Consider the following 25,422-nt stretch of genomic DNA (forward strand, 5'->3'; position numbering starts at 1 on the left):
CTTAATCTGACCTTAGAAATTCAAAGTTTAACATATGAGAGAGCAAAGGGCTTTTAATGAAAAAGATAACACATCTGTGAATATGGGAGTAGGCTGTTTATCAGAATTAAAGGTTTATCATTAAATAGATTCATTTTCATATTAATAACATGATCAGCATTTTATAATATGCACCAAAATGAGACTGGTTATACTTTCTTAAGGCCACAGGATTGAAAACACCATCAATCTGTTCTGAGTGAATGGCACTCCTGAGATTTCCAATAGGACTGTAATAAAAGTTGTGGCACTTTGAGAAATGCATGTAGTAGAGGGGAAAAAGCTGCAGTCTTGCTCCTGGGAATTCTCAAATTGTAGTTCACATCAACTCTGAAATGTCTAAGTAATAAAACAGAAGTCAGAAAATAGAAGTCCTATTGCTGTATCATTCAGTTTGTCAGAAAGAAGTGGGAAGAAGGAGAAATGAACATGCTCTCCCTCAGATCTCAGAAGGATCTTTCCACTGCAATAAAATGGACACTTCTGCAACAGATCCTGTATTAAGACTTTTCTAGATGGAAATATTGCAAGAATCAAGACAACAGAACAAGCAGTGCTCTAAAACACTCTGTATGAAGGATGTTGCTCCATACTAAGCAGGGCACAACTTGAAAATAGGATGAAAAACTGATATATAAGCACATGACAAATAAATCTTGGTTTGCTTCACATCACGGCTCAGTGCAATCAACAAGAACCGTCATTACTGTAACTTAAATGAGCAAATTGCTCACTATTCATAGATGGCTGTTATGTGAGGGGAAGAAGTTAGAACATTCCAGAGAAGTTTTTGAGTCCATGCAACTTACTTTTCTCTTCCCAAAGCATTAATATTTTCCTCTTGCCTAATGGGAATTAACACTAGACTAAAACTGAAAACCTTTGTGCATACACACAACACACACAAATCAGACTACCTTGTAAGAAGTGGGAGCAGATGGGCTCGCACTAATGAGATGAGTTGCCCTTCAAAATGAATGCTTGATAAAAAGGAAATAAACCAAGCTTGCTATAGGTGCTATTTTTTTCCCCAGTACAACTGTATCAGGAAGATTTTTATTTTTTTTAAAATATAGCTGTCTTAGACATGATAAGTCATATGGTTCCCTGAAACTGTCAGTGGAATGCAGTTTTGGCCTCCTCCTCTGCCTTCTGAGGCATTTTGGGGCTCTTGAAAGGCATATAATGCTTGCAGTATTCTGTGAATCAGACCTGGAGGGTGACAGAGGGAACATAGACTGATACTGAAAGCTTGGAAAAGACTTCACATCTTGTCTCATCTCAGTTAAGTACAAACACAAATCCTCAAAAATTTATTGGCAACATACCTCTTCTCAGGTAGCCTCTGTATTTTAAATTTCATTGCCTTTGCTTAATCTTTAGTACAGCTGAAAGAAAAGCAGCTTCATCACCTCACTTTTAACCTGTTTGCTGACCTGTAGTCTTTCTTGTGAAACTGATACTGGAAGAGCATGCAGAACATCAAATCTTTGCACAGTTGGTCACTATCTACAGCAAATTATGGAAGCTGATAGAATTAAGGTACAACCTGTTCATTTAGCTACAAAGCCTGAGAAAATTACAGCCATGCCCGTTAGAAAGCTTTCTGTGCTGTGTGAGGTCAAGAAAATTTGGACACAAAGGGTGTAGAAACAGACTCTAACCCACATTCTCTTGTATCCTGGCACAACAATGGTATACTAATTTATCATATAAAATGTAAATATTTTCTCCACTGAGGCAACTTAGCCTGATGCGAATGAGCTGGGATGGTAATTTTTCCCCCTGCCTTCTCAAGGGGACAAGATGCCCTTTATTTTTGCTTAGATTTTCTCATTCTTAAAAAATAATACATAGGTTTTGCTTAACCATTTTAGGATCAGAAATTCTTCAAAAAATGCACACTGCAATTCAATTCCTTAATGCAACTCATACAGAACTGAATCTCCTTTGTGAACGGATAAATATGAGCATCATAAATGAAGAAAAAATCCTGGGGAAGTTTACTGGAACTTTGAATTTTATAGGGAAGTGAGAATTAGTATCCCAGTAAATTGGTTGTTATGTGTATGCACACGTGCTACAAAGGGTGGGGTGACATCTGATCCTTTCTCCAGCCTTTTCAACTGACTCCCCAGCAATGCTCCAGTGAATTCCTTTGTGAATATTGTCCCCTGCTGTACTAAGTGAAATCCAATCTCCAGTAAAACCCAACAGGTCTGGTATGACTGTCCATGCATGGGAAAATTTGTTTTTCATTATTTGTACAGTAATATGAACCTTGCAGGAGTTCTTTTAATAAGAAAACAAAAGGAACACACACATTCTGCAGAAGCTTTAAACTGGAGTGAATAATAGAAGTAAATAACTGTGGCAGCTTTACTAAAGCATCTACAGAAACACTTAAAAATTCATAATTTAGTAGTGGTATGGAAAAACACTTTTTTTTGTAATTACAAATGAATAGGTATCTGAAAATATATCTAATCACTTCAAGCTGTCACCACCCACTCCAAGAATTCGAGGGTGGTAAAGAGAAAGAAAGGAACCGTTGATGATGGAAATGCTCCGTTATATATTTGTTCATTGTCACTGAGCAGGGACAGAAATAGCTCTCCCACTGCAAACTTTCTGTCTGAGGGTCAACTCACCTTTTTCAAAACTATGTAGTGCAAGATGCTTCTGCTACCACAGCTAACCGGGAAGTTTGAAGGATATAAAATTCAGGAGATTTTAAATTCTAACTCTCAAGATCTCTGAAAACTGCAGCCTAACACATACATCATTATCTAAGGCCCCACCTACCTAATGCAGATGTTCCAACAATGGAGTTTTTCTAATGTTGAACTGCATTAAGTGTCATCTTGAAACTCCAGCTAGTGAAATCAGGAGAACTGCACTTTTATACGTTTTTTCTCAGCTCACTTTGATAAGTGCAGAGAAGACAACCTCAGATAACAAAAAGGGCCAAATAAGAGAAATTTTGAAATTTTAAAATCAGTCTTGGAATGTCCATTCCTAATTTAAAAACAGAAAGACACTACCTCTTCTCCTCACTCTCAACTGCCAAGTGAACACTTTCTATATACAAAGAATTTTGTGGATGCAAAGACAGGAACAGCTTTATGTCCTCACTTGAGCAAACAAAATAGACCTTTAAGGTGTTAGCTATTCTCTGTGCTACTCCACATGCCTGTTTATGAATGACCACCATAGGAGCCTGCTGCAAACCAGCACACCTAGCACACCAGTGACTTGCAGCTTCACTAACACCAAAGGAAGTGGCTTCAGAACAGGCAACATTCCTTAGCCAGAACTATCCTCAGGGAATTTTTTTAGTCTTATTTCTAACCCCACAATTCCAAACCAGAGAGCTAATCTAGCAGACCAACAAAAACCTCTCCCATGAAAAACCAAAAATACCAAACACCAAACAAAGAAATCCCACCACCAAAACAAGAAAAGCAATCAGACAAACCACCAAACAAAACAAACAACCAAACCAAAACAACTCCTCCAAAAGCCCAAGAAGGTATGCCTCCTCTCCACCATTTTTTGTGGCATTTCTGAAATTCCTATATGCAAAAAAGTTTATAAGCAAATTTCATCTCCCTAGCTGTTAGTAGCTTTCTACAGTTACCCTTAAAGGCAATTTCATTTGATAATAAATTCATCATGATATCAAATTTACATAATGTTTTCCAATTACTTATTAACATGCAAATATTAGAAAAAAAAAGATTGAAAGCCCAAATGTTCCTAAAACATGAAGATATGCTATTTAACAATTGCAGTGGGGTGAATCAAATTGAACCTCACCATTGCACAAACAAAGCACAGCCAGAGAATACAAGACACTGCGCTCTAGACCACCTGCATTGAAAATCCTGTAGCTGCCCTAGGTATTCATGAAACAAAAAAGGTACAGTTTTGAAACGCAAGGAAATAATTATTAGAAAATATTACAGCTGCCTGTCATTATTTAGAAGAGATAGGAAAAGAAAGGGGTAGATGATGGTTCCACTGTTGGAAGCTGAAAGAAGAGAATTCCAGAAGAGGCTTCCAAGCACCTGCCTGTAAAGCTCAAGAATACTTCACAAATAATCCTCAAGACTTTTAATACCTTTAAATATAGCACATGATCAAAATACTCTTGTAGATCAGTGGTCCTCTGGACTTTCCAGATGACATCCTTATAACAATCCTTATAATGAAATACTGTATGAAAATGCAACAAAGTTTCCCAACTAGAAATACATTGGACTCTGGGACATTAATATAAGCAAAGACTACCAACATCTAAACCCTTAGCTGCTATCACAGACTTGAGTTCTAATAACAACTTGCAGCTCATCATAGTAGGAATTGCTCTAGTGTTACAAGACCCTCACGGAACACTTTTGGGAAAAAGTGATATAAGAAAAGCTGTCAATAAAAGTAAAAAAGAGGGGGCTTCAATGTCCTTACCATCTGAAGTCTTTTTATAACAGACTATTCATTGCTTACTTGGCAATAGTCAACTTGCACTGTGGCTCCACACAGAGTGTCTTCGATACCTGCAAAACTGTTACCCCTGAAATCAAAAGGCTTAATGTTAAAAAAAAAATGGGAAAGATATTGGACATTTTCCATTTTTACCTATTAGGTCTCACCAAAGATTTCTTAAGAATCCAGAAGGAGACATTTCTTGTTTGTGGGTTGAATATTTTTCTTTCAAGTTAAGAATCTTATTTTTGTATTGCAAAGCATAAAAATCAAAGCCTAATTTAAAAGTAATTGCATCCTGATTAACTAATGAATATGGGACCTAGACAGACATAAAATTGTTTTCTGTGAAAAACCATTCACTGCCTTATAGTCTCTTTTTATTGCCAATGGCTCTGATAACTTTTTCTAAGAAAATGGTTCCATTTGTTTTGATAACAGCATCACCTTAAGCAAAACTAGCAGTGACACTCCTGTGTTATGGCTCAGTCTGTTTTTCGCCTATTTAAGACTTAAATTCCTATTAAAGACTTAAAACTCATGCTTAGGTATATCTCCTGAAGTTTCTTTAGTCTTCCTAAACTGAGGGTAAGGTTTGCTAACACTCTAAAAACCTCAAATTATTAACAACTGAGCCACTCACTGAGATACTGTGCAGCCTACCTGGAAAATGAGAACTTCACTTTTACAAGTTCTGCTGCACCCTGTGACAAATCTGTGCTGAATTCTATGGTGTTCAGTCCTATTTTGTACAGCTGAACAATGTCCTGTTACTGACTGGGATGAACATATTTTATTCCATGCCAGATTCTCAGAACTATGGAGACCTAAATGCATGAAGGACAAAATATATTATCAATGTCAAGATGAACACAAGTGAAACTTGTAGTTATAAAGTAATTTGCTGGGCCTTCTGTTCTGCTAAGTGCAGTGCTTAATTGTCATTCAGAGCTTGGAAAGGCCCAAGGAACTAACTATCAGAGATCTTCCATCAGTTTTTTACTATGCAAATATTTGTGCTAAGAAGCTACAAACATACAAATGAAACACAGCCAGTCAAAGCACAATCAAACAGGACTTAATTGTCTACCAGAAGAAAATTTATTGCAAAGAGCTTAAAAGAGTCAGTGTTATACCAACAACTTCTTTCCCACTCACACATACACAAACAAGCAATGATTTTCTGTGTCTCAACAATCTACTTCAGACGAACAAAGAAACCAACACTTTTCCTTAGCTCCTTATCAGTCACTTCATACACGCCTGTAGCTAACATCATTATGCTATGGTTTTTTAAGTGTGTGTCAGCAAGTGGGTCTTTGATGTGAAGAGACAACAAATCTAGATAGAGTTTATGGATGTTTCAAGTCCTTTCCTAAAGGCTTGATAGAATAATTAAACTGATGCTCTGTAGTGGTAATTAGGGGAGAAAATAGAGCCTCCAGACAGTTTGGGGAATTATTAGCAAGCAACTTAAAAAGCTGTGCACAAAACACAAAGGTTCAGGAAAAATAAGCAGAGTGCTTAGTCCTGAAGAGTGGGAACCCAGAAGTGCTGGAGGCCTTAGGTCTGTTAATGCACAGCATTTGAAACTGCAAGAGAAGGAATAAACTATGTGTACAAGCTTCAGTAACAAATAAAGCATAAGAGGAAAAAATAGGATATATCTAACTGGAGCCACAATTTTTTCCTTTATTAAAATACTTGGAAAGATCCAGAAGAGAGTCTCAGCACTCTGTGCCACCTGGACAAATAGTACATTAAAAGGTGTTCAGTGGCAGCTAACAACTCTTCTGTCAGAAAGCATTTACATATCTAATAATTCTTCCAAGAGAGCTCAATTTTGGTACAATATCCCCAACAGAGGAAATAAAAAATCATAGGAGCCTAGATTAGTATGACAAACTGGTTTCAAAGACAAAGACCAAGCATCTGCATGGGTGCTTGCATTGGTGTCTCCCTATTAGAAATACACACTGTGATAAGATCCTGGAGTAAGCAGCATGTAATTATATTCCTGTAATGACTTATCAGCATACATAGGCATACATCTAGTGTGTACAAAGAATGCACCTCCATGTTTTCCAAAAACTGGTGAGATGGAATTACAGGAGACCGCTGTTTCTGAGAGGTGTCCTGAGAGCCTATATGGAACTCCTGATACACTAAGGAAAGGAAATGTGAGACAAATTGTAAGCCCTCGAGAAGAACTAGGGCCATCGTTCTCCAAAACTCAAATATGTTGGTCATTGCCAGAAAGTTCTCTGTTTCCCTTGTTGTCATTGGCTCTTTTTTGCTGCAAAAATATTAATATTCCTAATCACCCTTCCGTATTGGATCCCCTCCCTCAACTCCACCATAATTCCTCCCCTCCTCCAAGTTTATAAATACTCCTGCCATGCCCTAACACTAGCTTTTTGAAATTGCTCTTGTGCATGGAATTAGCTTCCCTGTACCATCTTTCCCAGTTTGTTTAATACAAGCTGTTCGGCTTGCAGTTTGTTGTTTTGTATTATTAAAGAAAACAACAATTATTTTCTATTCTTTTGTTTCCAAACGATCGGGTCAGATTTTCTTTCTGCATAAAGTCGCCAAGTTCCATGAATCCACTGACCCTAATAGCTGGGCTAGGATCAGCTGGAAGCTTCAGGGTAGTTGAATAGAATCAAATGTCTATAGTGTATGGTAAATAATTGTCAGTGACAAGGCGGAAACACCAATTTCGTGTAGTGGTTTTAATTAGCCAATTTGAATTTTCCTGGCCAATGCACCAATTATGTCGTGGTGGCTTTAGTGTTGGCTAAATTGCCAGTGCACCTGCTAGAATTATCTACTCATTTCCTGCTGTAAGATAGGATTAGGAGAAAGGCAAAACAGGCTCAAACTTTAAAGGGTATAAAGAAAAACTTTATTACCAGAAACTACAAAAAAATATAATCTGAATAAAACTTTCAGAACATTTCTCCTCCTCCCAAATCTCTTTTCTTTCACACTGACAACACGCATAAGCAAATCAGTCAGTTTATCACCTCTAAAATAATCTTTCTCCAATTTACTTAGGGAGAGGAGTATTTCTCTTCAGCCTCTGGAGATTTCTCCACAAGAGACAGCTCTCCTGTGGTTCAAGTTCCACTAAATGGCACCCACCTGGGAAATGTGCAATAGTGAAATCCCTCATTTTTTTCAGCCTTCCCACAGCTAAATTTATGGGTCATGTCAACTTATGGGGCACACTAGTTTAGGGATTAACAGTTCAAGCAAAGGCTCTTGTCATCCTTTGAAAACAGAGGTATTTCTTCTTCTCCCTGGGATGCAACAGGGGTCTTCATCTGTCTCCTCTCTGTTCAAACTTATCATGGGATCATACCTACTCCAACATCAGCTTATTTAAGAACAAATACCTCTGCTCATGCCTACAGTTAGAATATTTCATCCACCCTATACGCATTTCATGAGTTATAGAGTAACAAGAGTATCTGATTTTTCAATCATAATGTTCTCCATAGCTTAAAAGAGAAATTTCAGTCCACGACTCTCATCATCCCCTCATCCGGGACCTTACTCCTCCTTCTTAGCTGACTTCCATGTCTCTAAGCTGTTTTCTCTGTGTGTCTTTATCTCTGTCCTTTTCTTTTTCAAGAGACAGAACAAAGTGTCTGCAAGTCTCATCTAGGCAATGAAAGAGTTAGTATCTTGCCCAGGCCTGCAGGTGATCATGTGATCCCTGCCGGGTGACAGCCCAGAACAATTCACGATAAAGAGTCTTTTGGCAGCTGCGCTGCGGCTGGGCTAGAATAGCAAGGACCCAGCCAAAAAGCAGTGGTGGCTGCTCTGGCTCCATTCCACCACGAACGAGGGAGCGAGGGGGTACCGCTCAGCCCCCCACCGCTCCACAGGGGCCGCAGCGGGGCGGGCCCAGCGCGGAGCGGCTCCAGGGCCTGGCGGCCCAGCCCCCGGGCCGGGCCAGTGGCTGAGCTTAATCTCAGGTAGATGTTGGCAGCGGAAGCTGTACTTAAACTGCAGGCCCGCCTAGCTGAGCTGGGGGGGGGGGGGGGGGGAGGGGGGGCAAGAAACCCGACTCCTACCCAGGCCCAGGGGCCGTAGGGCCATGGAGGCCTGGCCCTGCAGCAGCGTCCCGCCCCATTGAGCCTGTTACCGCTATTCAGGTTGAAGAAAGTAGAGGGCTTCCCGGGCTTTGTTCATTTTAAAATGCATGTTCACAGAGGCATGTTCAACCTTCTCAGTGGTTTAATAAATTGTCAGTTCTAAAAATTAATCCCTGATTGATTTTTGTCAGACATAGAGCAAGCTGTCAACAGCTTTTTGTTTTAAAAATTTTCATGACTGTCTCCTTCCTTCCTCACTTAATGTCATATATGCAAAAACAGCACAATAATTTACAGGAAATATATTAAGATCTCAGACTCTAATGACTTTGTTTTCATAGTTTTGATCACCTCTGAGAAAATACTCTTGCAAAGAAAAAAAATCAAGCATATGCCCTTTTTAAGATACTAGGAATGACTGATGGCTAAGTATAACCGCTCCATGTGAACACTTCTACTACCAGTTTCAAGTGGGTATATGATCGATAAGTTTAAAGTAATATTTCCCAGTACTGGGTGGTGTCAAAACATAATTATATGACAAAACTAAACTACTCTCTAGTTTAGTGTTTGGTTGTGGGCTTTTTTCCCCAAGAACACATGCATGCACTTCTTTGGTCCACAAAGCAACAAAACCAAGGTTTTTGTGGCATCCTAAATAAACATAGTCAGTGTGTTTACAGTGCACAATGTGTGTCTCCAGAAGCAGCGTGTGTTAACCAGAGAAAAGCTTCAGAAAAATGTGTCTAAGCTGTATTCAGTGCCTGCCTTACCCCTGATGAGTACTGCAGCAGGGCATTCTGTCCAGTCCTCTCTCAGACGCCTGGCAATTTGAATTTGAAATACTTGCAGAGCTCAGAAGGTCTTCTTGCAGATTGAGAGTTTAAAAAAGGTATCTATGGTTCTTAGAATAAACAAAGTTTAAAAGTTTAAGAGAGTAAAGCTTTCTGACAGAGGACCTGACTATACAGTCAGAAGCAACCCAAAAGTGCCTCCTGTGCCTTGCAAGCATCCATGAAGCTTCATGTGCAACAATAACCAGAGACAATGATATATTGACTCCTTCAAAGCCAATCCAGTAAAGGATTGTTAAAGGATATTCAGCTGCTCCCTGAAGGGAGTATTCTTTGCAAGGCCATGTGCTTTTTCCAGAATGCTACACATTACTGGCCTTTGCAAGTCCAACCTTGTTTTGGGAACTAAAAGAGTCAGTAGTTAATGCTCATTTCATCAGAGATCCTGCTAACGCAATTGTCCTCAACCCCCAAAATCATTCTGCCTTTCTTTGGAAGAGGTACACCTCTTTACCTGCAGCACATCTTATCTTTAACCCTGAAAACCCTTTACCTTTGCCAACACAAACATCTCTGGAATACACAAAACAACATAAATATAAACTAAAATTTGCCATTAAAAAAATTGGCCTTTTATATATTGTTCAGTTCTGTGTACAATTCATTAAGCAACTTTACCCTTCAAAAAGGAGCAGCTGCAAAATTTCCAGTCTAATGCACAGCAGTGATGTGAAATCATAAGAGCTAACTTCAGATTTAAAGCATATCTTGCTACAAAATACAAGAGATTATGGCTACTTTTAGTAAATCTGTATTTACAAAATATTACTATAAAATGACATGAGGAGGTAAATTGATTCAAATATTATTTTTCTCTTAACTTCAACTTGCTCAGAATTAAAATGTCTGTGAACAATGACTAGCACTTAAAACGTACAGAAATTGCTCCAGAAAAGCAGCAAACCGCTCCGTGAAGCTCCTTTCCTCTGTGAACTTTAAACCAAGTGAATTTTATTACAAGATAAAAGTTCCAAGTGAACTTTAAAACCCTGAATTTTATTACAAGATTTTGTCTTCTGCTTCCTTCTTCAAGGCACAATTAGAATCACAGAATCATTTAGGCCAGAAACACCTCTAAGATAATCAAGTCCAACTGTAAATCTAATCCCTGCTAAACCATGACTAAACCATGTCCCAAAGTGCCACACCTACCCATCTTTAAAATACCTTCACAAATGGTGACACTTCCCGAGCAGTCTGTTCCAAGGTTTGGCATTGCAGGAAAGAAGTTCGCTGTATTTTTATGTTCTAGGCTATCCAAGAAGTACTGTGGAACACACCAGAAGAACAGCTAACAAAGCTCTACAAGCCCAGAAGAGATGCAGACGCAGAAGAGATTTTGAAATGGGAGATATTTTGGAGACTTTATTTTTATTTTTTCCCTATGGAAATAAATAATGAAAATATTTTAACTTATGGAAACTCACTCGTATGGCAATAACCCAAATTGCCCAAATTTTTAAGTTGCTACATTATACTCTGTAGCCGATTTTAAAAATTCAAAAATCCTAGAATTGGTTCAAATAATCACATTGAAACCATTTACAGCTCTTTGACTATCATGCTATCAAATTTGCCAAAGCTACAACTTCCAGTAACTGCAGGAAATGAACACCATGACTTCTTTTTTCTCCTCTCATCATTCTTCAGCTTTTTGTTCCACTAGGTTCCTCGTTCAGCCCCCTTATAGCTAATGACTACATTTTACTCCCAGATTGAATGTATTAGTTTTTAACTTTTAGGTCTTGATTCCTGCACCAATTTCAACACCAGACAGAAGAGTTCTTCAGTCTAAATCAAATTACCTTTTTTGTCTTTTGGATACATATATCAGTTTCTTAAAAAAAGAAAAAAAAAATCCCCCCATCCACATCTCTTTCTTGCCCCTAATGTTTTTGTTGAGTTGCTCTCCCTGCATCATGCTCTTTGTTATTGATAATGATATTGTTATCTGAGTAAATGCAATTTTAAAGAAGCTAAAGAACCATGCACCAGAGCCTCAATAAGATTAAGCACTTTACAGCTACAAAAACAGTTATGATCCCTGGTCCAAAGAGATCAAAGAGCAGATATAGGGTAGACAATAGGTAAAAATATTAGAGGATAGTGGGTAGGCCAGCATTTCCAGCTAACTGACCCAGCAGCCAACACTGTACCAGCTTTGAAGCCATGAGTACCACGTGTAGAAAATAACATTCCTAAATCTGCCACTGTTACTCAGAGGTCAAAGTCAAACATCTTACTTAGAAGATGTCTGCAGCTCTGTTGCTCATATTCTCACAGATTACAGAAGAATTTTTCTAGAGACCTCACACTTTGCTATAACCATGAAGAGATTGAGTCTTTATAGAGCAAGAAGAGGTTAATTGCATAGAAATTATTATCTCCCTAGAAAAAGAAAGCTTCATTTTGTCTCTCCTGTTGGATTGTGCTAGCAAACAGAGAGGATTGTTCAATAAAGTAATATTCTGCTTTCATGCAAAACAAGAGTACTGTTTGGACTACTCAGCAAATTATTAGCTTTGCATCAAGAAGGACAAGCATATTTAGTATCTATAAAGTCAGGAATGGCTAATTTGCAAGCAAAGTTTCCAAATGAAATATTCCCCCCACCTCCTTTACTACTGTGAACCAGTTTTCCAGTTTATCTTCTAGCCTTTAGTCATGATTTAATTTTTGCTTTGTACAGGAGTTACCTGTTGTGGTGATGGTTTGGGCAAGACAACAAAAAGGTGGATAGGCAAGAATGAATGCAGCAAAAAGCTATAACAAAGGAGGTTAGCATATATTTTTAATTATTTTATTTTATTCATAATGAAAGCTCACGATAAAAGAGAAAACTGCTACCTTGCACTAAATAACTCTTTGACCAAAAAAGTTTTTCAACATCCTAACAAACGTGCCTTGACTCATAAAATTCTTCACTCTCCAAGAAATCAAATTACAAGAAGAAATGTTAGAACAATGCCAGTAAATGAAAATATTTTATTTACTATTTCTAGGGCTTTATTCTATTTAAATTTACAGAGATGGAAGAAGAGCATAAAAAAGCAATTAGCTTTCAATCAAGGGGAAAAATTTTCATATATGATACTCAGTCATAACAGTATTGCATTTGATGTAGCAAAAGGAACATCAAGCCACACGAGCCCTGAGGTCTGAAATGCTGATCTTGAAGTGACCAATATGCTTCCAGGGAAAGGCCAATAGAAACAAACTACACTGCACACTATGGATTGAGCAATGCAGAGGAAAAATTGTACAAAGAGAAAAAGTGCTTCCTGACCCTTACAGCAATCAGCTTACTCCTCAAAGCATGAGATTTGATCACCTTAATCTCAGTGGGCATAACCATGAATATCACTGTATACCTTCTAATGCCTAGCACACTCTAGCTGAGAAAGGGATACCAATATAAGAATTTCTAGAGTATTTTGATTGTGCAACCTGGGCAATAACTGCAGCAAGAAATCTATAGCAAAAACATGCACAACAGCATCAAGCACATGAAAATACAATTGCATTTAGACCTTCTCTTTTGAGGAAAAAAAATCCCATAAATTAATTTCCCTCTAGCAAAATCCCAGAAAGGCAAAAAATTTCAAACCCAAAACCAAAAGCCGCCCCAGTGAAGATATTTATCTGACAGAAGCTTTAGGACAATCCATACATAGGTATCTGACATGTAGCATATCCCCCTGCAGTCTGTCCTAAAACTTGAGTGCAGATTTTTGCAAAAGCCCCAGAAAACGCCCCCCATCAAAACAATCAAATAGGAACATTAGCAGTTGAACATCTGTGTCCTGCTCAACAATACCCCAAAAAATATATGAAATCTGACATGCCTTAACACAGAAGAACTTCAGGAATGCAGTGGTAATGGCTTATGAACATCTTTAAACTGCTGCTCTGTTGGTAGTACTGTCTTTCCTCAGTGCACACAGCATTCATCATTCCTCTCCCCGCTACAAGCCTCTTCGCCTGCTTCAATGCTAAAGAATTTAATTTGAATCTGTATAGAAAGAAGGCAGCAAGTCCAAGAAGTCATACTAGTTTTGGTAACATGGTCCAGTGCAATTTCTCACCAGGAAGGAGAGTTTTAGGGGATATTGAGGGTGTTGAGAAACAGTGTCATGTGCTGAGCAGAGGTGCAGAGTGCTGGACACTGTAGGCACAGATCAGAGAGCATTAGGGTTACTTGAGCAAAACTGTGAGCTTCTCACTCATGACAAATACTAGGTTTAATGACCTCCTAATCTCCCATTAAATTTACTAACTCCAGTTCTGGAAGGTCAAAGGTTTTCTGGATCTCATTTTTAATGTTTACATTTATCTGCAATGTTACTCTCTCCCAGAAAAGCTGGCAGTCTGTTCATGGGTAATCCTCCTCTGAGGATATATAACATATATACTAAAACTTGAAAACGGAAGGTGGAGGTTAGTTACTTCAGCTTTCATAGCTACTTAGAATGAATGGCCTCATCTTTTCTTCTCTTTGTAAACCTGTGACTGTACTAGGAATAAGAAGTGTCTAAGTAACTGTACAGGAAGAGGAGGATTGACCACTGGTTGGTCAGTTGTGACTGATTGGTCATAATGTTCATGTCTGATGTCATCTCCAAGATACAGAGGACAAAAAGAAAATCCTCTTGTTCAACAAGATACAAAGGAAGCCATTACTCCAGAAATCAGAATTACTACAGTGTTTGCTAAGATGACTGCCTGGGCAAGTACTCATTGAAGACATTCTGTTCAGTGCCTTTTGAACAACAACAGTAGCACAAGATTAAAGGATTTATAGTTAAATATCCCACTCTTTCTTGAATCAGAAGTTTTAGTGAAGAAGCTTTTGCATATGTTGCATTGTAGCTTCCATGTTACTAAACCACTACACCAACCTTCCTCTTAAGTTTTACTTCCTCTACTCTGCAAGTCCACCTCTGTAAAGGAATTACCATTTGCTCAACTCACAGCTTGCACTTGAGCTTTCTCTGTCTACACAGGATCTAAACATACACTTAAGTGCTTTGCTGAAAAAGAGATGAATTTTTATGGACATTTTGGAATCAAAGTCAAAGAATTAGGAAGTCTAGAACCTGAATTTGTGGATATACAAAAGTAGAATGGCATGCCTTTAACACTGTCTTGTGACTCCTTGCTGGGATGGACCAAAAAGAAATGGCAAAATGTCTTCTTGTTGCCCAAAGGTAATTAATACAGTGGAGCAAGGAAAATATAATCAGCATTAAAGTGCTCTTCATAAATAATGGACAATCTAGCAGCTTTTATCTACTCTGCACTTTAAAATAAATCTCTACTGCTGAATATTTCATAAGCAAAAAGTAACTTTTTTGTGGCTTTTAAATTACACAATTCAGAAACCTGTAAGAAAGAAAGAAAGTTATATGTTGCAATGCAATACTGGTGAGTTTTGAGTATCTGGAGAAACGTAGGCCAACTTAAATACATATTTTGAAACCTACCACATATAAACAAACAGGGACATCTTTGCCCTGAACTATAACTACTGATTTTTAAGATGTCCAATCCTATTCAGCAATACAGTATTTAATCTCAAGTGAAGCATAAACCTGAATCTACTGAGATGTCAGTTCTAGTTTGCATTTCTTATCAAAATATGCTGCTGATCACAGGTAATTTAAGATGTGCATCTGTGACAGCCATTTTCAAGAAATCTATTTTCTGCACATTATTTTAAAGGTGTATTTTATTACAGCCTTTTAAAATGACAATTAGAGTTCCACATAAACAAAACCATTAAGGAAGCACACTTGATGCTTCACACAGGCGAATTGTCAAGATGAGTTAAAAGTAACCTTAGCTCTGTCCCCTGTGAATATAAGGCCATGACACAGACCTATTTCTGCATCCAGAGACAGATGTTCTGTCGATGTAGATCATCATGACTTTACAGAAGTCAGGCATGCTACATCTGGTTTCTATCAACAGAAGCACCAGTACACTTCTCCTTAGCACCATAATATTTACAACATCCCACATCTCTAAATGAACACCATGGGAGCCTTCTGCACATCAGCATACCAAGCATGCCAGAGACTTGCAGCCTCAGTAACACCAAAAACACGGCTTCAGCACATTAGCAGGTAACATCCCTTAACCCGAGCAATCCTCAGGGAACCTTTTTCTTTCTAAACTCACACTTCCAAACCACAGATCTACTCTAACAAAAATAAAAAATAAATTAAAAACCACAACCAACCTCCCCAAAAAAGCCGCCACCAACAACCCAAACATCCAACCCACAAAACTAAAAGATTTTAAAATATGACAATTCATTTTGTTTTTAAAACTAAGGTATTTTCTACATGTGGTAACTTATCTCCTAAAACTTGAAAGAGCATGAAAGGACCTATCTGCAGAAGTTAGAAGCAATCAGGACAAACAGTATCATACATGGCAAATCATCTACATACAGACCCCTGCATGTAGATGACAAAACTGTCTGTGGCAAAAAATGAAGTTTATTTATCAGATGATATGACACTACAAGGAGAAAATCTAAGACACCTGGCTAATGTCAAGATCAATCATCTTTCTTAGCAACAATTTCCAGTGAAAGTCCCATAGAGTGATGGGACATGCATTAAAACATCATGTACAAAGCTGTTCTTTGGATTTTAGATATTCTTCTGTTCATTTGTAAAAATAAAATTGATCTTTAGCACTTATTTCAAGTAGGCTTACAGCTTTGTTGAGATCATACATCCCTCCTACATTTACCAGCAGAAAAATTCACAGATTCGTCATGCGTGATTTGGCATTAGACACCTCAACTGCAGCAGTAAGGTTATTTTAAAGAGTCATGCCTGCTACAGTCTGAACTTTATACAACACACTGTCATTGCCAAACATCTAAAATAGTTGCTAAACTCTTTATTTCTAGACATAGTGAATGCAGTCCTTAATAATTCTGGTTTACTTAGGATGGTATTCAAAAGCCAGTATTGTCTCATTTATCTGGATCTGTCAAAAACAAATATCAGTTTCAAAGTTGCAAGAAGTGTACAGGTTTTATCCTGATCCATTGCACAGAGACAGATTTTTTTCTTTGGTCACTAAATTCTCTCAAAACATTCCATTTAAAAGCTTGAAGTGTATCAACAGCCAAATCATACTTTTAAAACAGCTTTTGATACCTGTTGCAGAGCAACACCTATGGGCTCTCTTGCTGCCTTTTACATTGCTCTTTTCTTATTACATTTCATGGACTTGGGTGTAAAGATAAGAGAAAAGTGTCTTTATTATGAAAAAAAAATTAAAAGAAAGATATCTCTGAGGGTAGCAAAGCATTTGAGCTGGGCCCCCTGCTTCTGCAAGGAGAAAATGAAACTTGTTGGTAGAGCTTGCCAAAACAGACTGCAGTTGGATCCAGCTATTGATGGGTAACTGAAATTTATATATATCAATAAACACCAACACTCCAGACTAATAAAGATACAGACATGCTCTTCTGTTTGATAGTATCTAACAATTTGTCGAGGGACTGTAATTGAAGCCAGACAGCTTCTTTACTCCATATTAAAATACAAGTATTTCATATCACACTTTCAGAGTAAATTATACATCTATCATCTGATATTTAGATAGAGGTTCAGATATCTAAGAGAAAATGAGGTGTGTCAGTTAAGATGAGCAATCCCACAAAGAATGACCATGATACTTATATAAAACCAACATATGGAAAAGGTCATGGAATGTAACAACCTTGAAGTCTCCTACACCAAATCAGTCAATGGGAAATGAACTGAATCCTCTAGAAATTATGCAACTGCCCTGCTTCTTACAGAAGAGAGTCAATGAATAGGTGCCCATTTCCCCTATTCCACCCTCATCCCTGTGATGCCACAAACGAGTAAGAGAGAGAGAAAACAGACGTAGTCATTCTGAGTGTCAGTGTACTGTGTGTGACTATACCACAAAACACTTCTTGGAAGATAATTCTTGCATTGAAAAAACTCAGGTATCACTGAACTCGCTCCACAGTTCTCAGAGGTCAAACAGATCAACTTACGTAGCTCTCCCACTTTCAGAATTTCACACAGCGTCTTTGTCAGCTCAATGCTGCTTCGGCCAAATGGACACTCATGCTTGTCTTCCCGACTGCTGTTCTCCAGGACAATCTGAAGGTGGAATCAAAATGGAAAATAATCACTTTGAAGAACCCATGAATTACAACACTGTTCACCACATTCAACATTTACAAGACTTACCACACTTAGTCTACGAAACTGTGGGGAATTTAGGAAAATGTATTTTCATAAACCTTAGTCTTCCCCGCAGCTAAATGACATATGCTATTTATGTCATGACTTGAACTGAAAGAGAGTAGGTTTAGATGAGATATTAGGAAGAAATTCTTTACTGTCAGGGTGGTGAGGCACTGGAACAGGTTGCTCAGAAAAGCTGTAGATACCCTGTCCCTGGAAGTGTTCAAGGCTAGGCTGGATGGGGCTTTGTGTAACCTGGTCAAGTGGAAGATTTCCCTGCCCTGAGGTTGGAACTAGATGATGTCTGAGGTCCCTTCCAAGCCATTTTATGATTCTTTGTCTGAGGCAGTCAGCAACATATAAGCAGTACTGCTCCATGACCAACTGGGAAGTTTTGCCATTGCTATGCAAATATTACATGTTACAACAGCAGGTTGCTGTTCTGCACCACCTTGACTTGGAGAAACCAAAATAGAAGCCAAAGAGAAAGAAACAGTTTCACTTTAAATGTTCTCTCTATTATAAAAAGAATTTTTGCTTATGTGCAAAACATTTCAGGGAACTATCACTCTTGTATCAAGCCCATGAATGCTACAAAAATGAATGAAGGAGAGCCTTTGCATTCTCTGAGTGACACTGTAAAATAAAGGGGAGAAAATAACTCCTTCCACATTTTTATACCAATTAAGTTCTGCCATATCTGATACAGTTGAGATAGTTTCCCTTACCACTACTAAACTAAATCAATTAAATAAAAAAATGAAAAGTTATAAAAGTGCTATAGATTTCATTGAAGCAATGAGCCTGAAAAAAAGAGCAAAATAGGGTCTAGAAAAAAAATGAAATGGCCAAAAACAAATTTGCAGTAAGAATTGTCTTTGCAGAACAAACTTTGCCACTTTACAAAAAGAAAAACCTCATCCTAAACAGCTGCTACGTAGCCTAGGAATGAGGGACAGAAGAAGAAAATGAATTTCAAACGTAAGAGATTTGGCCAAGCACCAGAGAATCCCAGAGGATCTCTAAATTTTTCCAACAAATAGGGGTTTAGACATTGCTGTATGCTTTGCTTCTGTCTTGTTAGCTCCCATCTCCATCATGGGTTTTGTTTGGCTTTTTTTGTAGACTTGTTTATATTTTTTACTTGTTTGTTTTAAATCTTCCCATTTTTACAACAAGGAAAGCTTTGCAAAGGGCTCAAAGGCTGGAATTTCACCCAACACCAGGAGGAAAGGTGGAGGGGAGGAGCAGTTCAATGCTGGATGCCATTAAAAACTTTCCCTCACTCCCCAGATCTTGGGTTTGACTGTTTAGATCTAGAAGTCTTTCCTGTGAAGCAGTTACAAGTGGGAAAAGAGTGAAAACCCTAAGCCAAGTAGGAAAGTTATGTGCTTCATACAGCATGCCAGTCTCTTTCAAAAGCATCTATTTTAGTCCTACAGTACAAAGGGCAGCCTCTAGCTATTCCCAACCCATCACTCAGGGATGTAAAAGGATGGATGCTTTCTGTGTTACAAGAAAGTGTGATCTTTTGGTTTTGTTTTCCAGTGGTTCTGATGTTTCCTTTGATTTTTACACTTCCCACTTAGCTTAGTAAGCTTAGAAGCTTACAAAGTCATTAGGGATATGATATATAATTTATCACCACAAATTTTTTACTGGCCTTTTCCAATAGTACAGCATTATGTTCCAGAGCCTGCCAAGCGGACTTTTCTTTCAAAAAGTTCTAGTTTAAATGGCATGTTATGGCTCCATGTCATCTCTGGGTAACAGTAAATCAGAGAAACACCCCTGCTATTTTTACTTTATGCTGATGCAACCACTGTTCAAGAAATATATGAATATGACTTTATATTCTGGATGAGTCATCCTGCTTCAGTCTCTCTCATGGAGGATAGTGTTACATTTCTACACCCAAAAGCAGAAGCAATGATAGAGTAGCACCAGCACAATGGAAATCTGTGTGTCTTAATACCTCCCTAAGATCACTCTTGTTCTTTTTATCTCTGTTTTATCTCTCACATAATAAAATTTAAAATCTGCATATTGGAGCAGGGGGGTGATCTGACACAGATTTAGATATAGCAGGAGAAACACTAGTAATAAAATCAATGGAGAGGCAAATTGAAAGAGCAAGGGGGAGGGAGAGAGAAGCATCGGGGTGTATTCCTGCTCTCTTCTCGCAAATGCACTTTGTTGAGTATCACATTACCCTAATGTTAACATTAACATTTAATGAGGACATAAATATTTAATGGTGACACCATATATGGATATAATGTAAGACAGAATTACAGTAATTAATAAGAATGCCAGAGAAATATTTAAGGCACTGTGTATTGCTATACAGCAAATTAAATGGCAATTTGAGTAATCAATATGTGAAGCAGTCTTGAAATGATTCTCAGACACACTCCACAAGCATCAGGTTTTTTAGCATTTGCTGTACAAAATAAAGCATTGCTGGCATGTTACATGTTTGTAAGAAAGTAAGATGGACGACCATTTACTGCACTAAATATCTGTAGGCAAATTTGACAGATATGGCTCTTCTGCAAAAAACAGCAACAGTAAAAAAGGGAAAGAAAAAACCAAGTTCTTATAAATATCCAAAGAGAAGTCATTCCTAGTCTTGGCAACAGATTTACAACATTTGTTATTATATTTGTAGTACTCTTTTCACAACTTCACGTCTCATATCCTGTTCCAAAGTAAAATGACAAAAATAGAGCTGATAGGGGCATGATTTTAATGTTGTTTCCTTTATCACTCTATTTACGAAGGAGAAATAAACAGGGAATGGACATCCTCACGTCATAAACTGATGAAAACAATATTAGGGGAAGAAATATAACACACAGCTTAAGACAGAAAATACTTTTTTCTATCTGTAGAGCATACTCCTGGCTTGAGTCACATTTTTTTCACAAGTTATTTTACCACTGGAAGTAAAGGAGTGAGGAAGTTGCAAGCCCACACAACCTTCCTTTAAACAGAGGTGTATCATTAATGCTCATTAAGTGCTCCGCCCTATTACCTTCCTCCTCCTCTCCATCAAAAATCTACAGTGAGTTGCAGATCCACCAGGCATTTCACAATCAGCAGCTACAGTGGTTAAATTTTGCTTGGGGAAAACAAATATTCAAAAGCAGAGACTGTGGACATTGCAGTAGAATTTCTGGCACCACAGAATTGCAGAATCATTTAGGTTGGAAAAGACTTAGAATCATCCAGTCCAACCATTAACCCAACATTGCTAAGTCTACCACTAGCTAAGCCATGTCTCTAAATGCTTCTAAGTACATCTACATACCTTTTAAATACCACCAGGAATGGTGACAACCTCTCCCCATTCATCAGGGCAGCCTGTCCTAATTGTTAACAACCTTTCCATGAGGAAATTTTTCCTAGTATCCAACCTAAACCTATCCCTAGTGCAACATGTGGCCATTTCCTCTTGTCCAGTTGTTTCTTCCTTGGGAGAGGAGAACAGCTCCCACCTTGCTACAACGTCCTTCTAGGAAGTTGTAAAGTGACAAAGTATCCCTTGAGCCTCCTTTCCTCCAGGTTAAACACCCCCAACTGCCTCAGCTGCTCCTCATAGAACTACTGCTCCAGACCCTTCACCAGCTCCATTGCCCTTCTCTTGACAAACTCCAGCACCTCAATGTCCTTCATGTAGTGAAGGGCTCAAAACTGAAGACAGGATTCAAGGTGTGGCCTCACCACTGCTGAGTACAGGGGGACAATCTCTGTCCTGGCCACAGTATTGCTGATACCAGGCAGGATTTTATTGGCCTTTTGGCCACCTGGGCACACTACTGGTTCATATCCCATCTTCCTTTAGTACTATCTTGACACTGTTTTACTTGGCTGCCCTTTATTTTGATACTACAAATCTACTTCTGCCAGTTTTTCCAGACTTCACTCCTTGTAAAGTTACAGTATTGGATAGGTCAAACATGGAAATGTAGCTTTTAATACATTAGATGTTATACAGTTAAAAATTAAAATGAACTCGCACTATAGCAGTATTAAATTCTGCAGATCCCTTTCTCTTCCTCTTGTGTCTTTGATTAATACTGCCCATTACCATGAGGCAGAAAAAAAATCCACCATAATGAGTAGTCTTCAACAGTAATGTATATTTTTCTTTTAGGGAAAAGCAAAAAAGTCCAGACAAAAATCTTAATAGAAAAACAAAAAAAATTTACCAAGAGAGGGCGGACAGGAAAAACCTTAGTGATGTTCTTTGTAAAATAAACCAGAACAAAACAATAGCAACTCAGAAAATGGAAGGGAAAAAAAAGGTAGAGTGAGAGAAGCTTAGAATGAGAAGAAAATGAATGACATGAATTGTCTAGCAGAAAAGGGAGGGGAGGGGAGGGGAGGGGAGGGGAGGGGAGGGGAGGGGAGGGGAGGGGAGGGGAGGAGAGGAGAGGAGAGGAGAGGAGAGGAGAGGAGAGGAGAGGAGAGGAGAGGAGAGGAGAGGAGAGGAGAGGAGAGGAGAGGAGAGGAGAGGAGAGGAGAGGAGAGGAGAGGAGAGGAGAGGAGAGGAGAGGAGAGGAGAGGAGAGGAGAGGAGAGGAGAGGAGAGAAGAGAAGAGAAGAGAAGAGAAGAGAAGAGAAGAGAAGAGAAGAGAAGAGAAGAGAAGAGAAGAGAAGAGAAGAGAAGAGAAGAGAAGAGAAGAGAAGAGAAGAGAAGAGAAGAGAAGAGAAGAGAAGTTTTAAAATGTTTATTTAAAATGTCAGGAGGTGAAATTTTTAGAAAAATCAGTGTCATCCATTTTCTTGACAGTTCTGTCTTACTGATGCAAGTTAGTAGCCTGTTAAGGCATGAGAATTTGACAGTACTTGTAGAATACAGTTCTGTACAATTGTTATTATTTTAAATTTTCTACTATATGCTTCCATCTATCTATGGAACTAAATCCAGCTGTTGTCCAGTCACAAGTGGTGTATTCCAGGGATCAGTATTTAACCTAGTCCTGTTTAACATCTCTGTCCAAGGATTTGGATGAGGGGATTAAATGCCCCTTCAGTCAGTTCACAGATGATGCCAAGGTGTATGGAAGTGCTGATTTACTGGAGGGTAAGAAGGATCTGCAGAAGGATCTTGACAGACGGGATGGATGGGATGAGGAAAACTGTATGAGGTTTAATAAGATACCTACCACTGGCCTGGCCATAAAATAAATATAAAAATTTGGTTTTAAATCTAATTTTAAAAACCCCAAACTTATAATAAAGAAAATAAATATACAAAATATAAATATGCAAAGTAAGTAAATAAAAATATTAAAAGTTATTTTTAAATTTAAAATAAAATAAATTTAAGTAGCATGCCAAGACCACAGAGGAATAATGCAAATTCCCCAGTAGCAGATAAACTCCTTACAAGACACCAACCTCAAAATCAAAAATATTTTCTAAATTTATGGCAGTGTGCTTTTATGATTTTCCATTGAATTATTAATTGAGTCTAACACTACCTCAGGACCCTGAAATTGACCCTCAGGAAGGCAGTGGACTAAGTGAAGGATTTTCCACACTTGACTACCATGGGTTTTAAAGTCTGCATCAGCTTCAGTAGGGAAGCTTATACCTGCAACTAAGAGCTAATGACTGACAAGAGGCAAAATTTTGAAGACAGGTACCTTCAAAAGCTTCCTTATCAATATCCAGGAGGCTGAAACCACCAGTCAGAAACATTTCTCCTCCTTCACTGGGAAAAATATTAACTTAGCCAGTCCCTTAATCCTTCACATTAAAGCTGAAATTGTCTCAAAGCATATTGCCCATGGAAATTGCAGATGTAATGCTCATATTCCTGAGCCAAAATTAGAGCTTGGCAATGAAATAGAGATTCATTGTGATTAGGAAATAAATACAGAACTGAAAAAAAGGCAAGATCCACTGTAGCTGCATTAATACTTCTAGTAAGTCCCAGAGCAAGCAATTCAATGAATATTGCTGCACTATTAAAAAGGAGCATTTCCACAGACCAATTTTGTAAAATTATCCTGTATTAATAGACAACAAGCTTTTTAGCAGGTTAATATCAAGAGGTTCAGAAAGTTAGTTAGCAGAGATCATAAAAACTGCCTTAGACCCAAAATGAAAGGTCAAGCAGCATTTAAATATCCAGAAATTGCAGGGATTCACTTCCTTTTCTTTACACTGACTTTTTTTTTTTTTCCTAAGCCTCCTTATCACATATGGTAGTCTTCACCATTTCCTCTTTATTTACGTGCTTCAGGTAACACTGAGAAGCAAATCTTTAAAATATGCTTCCTGAGAAGGGTGTTTTTTCTGCAGACAGACTCAGTTTCCATTCATCCTTATCCTCAATTTTTCTTTTTTCCTAAGGTAGATTTTCATTTGCTTCAGTTTCAGCATCAGTCTTCTTCCACAATCCTTTACTCTGCACTGTCCATTCTGACGCTGAATTTTTAATTTCCAGTGCTTCCTCTCTCCCTTATCTCACTCTTCCTTGACATTCCTGAGTCATTATAGAAATTTCTTATGGCAAAGCAACAGTTATTTTTGCTTGCCTTGGGAAGACACTAGAATTGCAATTTAAACAAAGATCTAAAAGAAAAGTTGAGACCTTCTACAGCTACTGAAGAATAAGAAAGGAGCCACTGATATGAGGTGACTTAACATTTCCAAAAGTTGGTTTTTCTGGAAAATTATGACAAAGTTATACTTTTCAAACGAATGTAATACCAATCAATCTCAGGCTAAATATGCATGGTTCTGCAGGTGCTCACCTAGCAATACATATTTGTTCTCACACAAACATGACTGTAATTTTTATTTTCCTTCTGAAGATAAATATGCAGTGGTTTGTCTTGTATCTTCCTCATTTCTTTGCAGAAGAACCTTCTTTTTCTTCTCTCTATGAACAAGCAATCAAATAATCATAAAGCGTGGTGGTAAGGCCCAAGATGAGAAGGGTCTGTTGCCCTGTCATCTTCAGAAGCAGCACTAGGATAAGCTCTTCACTTTGCACAGTCACAGATATATGAGAGGGATTTGATATTGAACTGGTCCAGTTTGAAAACTACTGGTCAGGTACTCCTCTCCCTACATGCCCCCACAAATGTAAGAAGGCAATGCTTTTCTTGAAGTTTTCTCCTGGCTCACCAATAGCAGAGGTGAAGGTATAAACCTGCAGTATCTGCAGAATATTGCAAGTTTTTGAATTTTCTTTTCTTTCGTAATGTAAAACAGGTCCTATGATAGATATGTCCTATCCTAATGATATTGTGGTATGACTGTATGAGAAAAACATCAAGCTTTATAGCACATCAATGGGCCTGGCAACCAGAGTCCCATCACAAATGCTCTGGACATGGAGTACATGGGAAAACCTGTGACAATCAAGAGCTAGTTTTCTTTCATGCATATACATCACAGCTTTGCAGGTGGAGGGACTGTGGCTCCACAAAAACTAGCCCAATCTTTGTATGCTACTGCTGCAACCCATGGTATGATTCAAAACCTTTTGAAGACAGTTGCTAGGCTTGCAATAATTTCTGGACCCTTTGGATGAGGACATCATTTAGAAAACAACTTTCCATAAACCTGGGAAAGTTTAGGTATGCTGTGGATGGTGGAAAGTGATCTGAACACATGCAGGGCTGTAAAATGCCATATGTATCCCACTGCACATTCCACACAAGGC

The 25,422-nt window shown here is 38.2% G+C and overlaps 1 protein-coding gene across 4 annotated transcripts in view; it reads right to left on the reverse strand.

The window, feature by feature from the left end:
• ELMO1 (engulfment and cell motility 1) overlaps window positions 1–25,422 on the reverse strand; it is a 308,693-nt gene that overhangs the window by 132,283 nt on the left and 150,988 nt on the right. For all 4 annotated transcript variants that reach the window (XM_062509803.1, XM_062509813.1, XM_062509822.1 and 1 more), the window contains one exon: window positions 17,538–17,646. In XM_062509803.1, coding sequence (XP_062365787.1) covers window positions 17,538–17,646 — 109 coding nt within the window. The remainder of the gene's footprint in view (window positions 1–17,537; window positions 17,647–25,422) is intronic.

Source organism: Cinclus cinclus, chromosome 1 (assembly GCF_963662255.1).
Source record: "Cinclus cinclus chromosome 1, bCinCin1.1, whole genome shotgun sequence".
In the NCBI taxonomy this organism is placed as follows: Eukaryota; Metazoa; Chordata; class Aves; order Passeriformes; family Cinclidae; genus Cinclus; species Cinclus cinclus.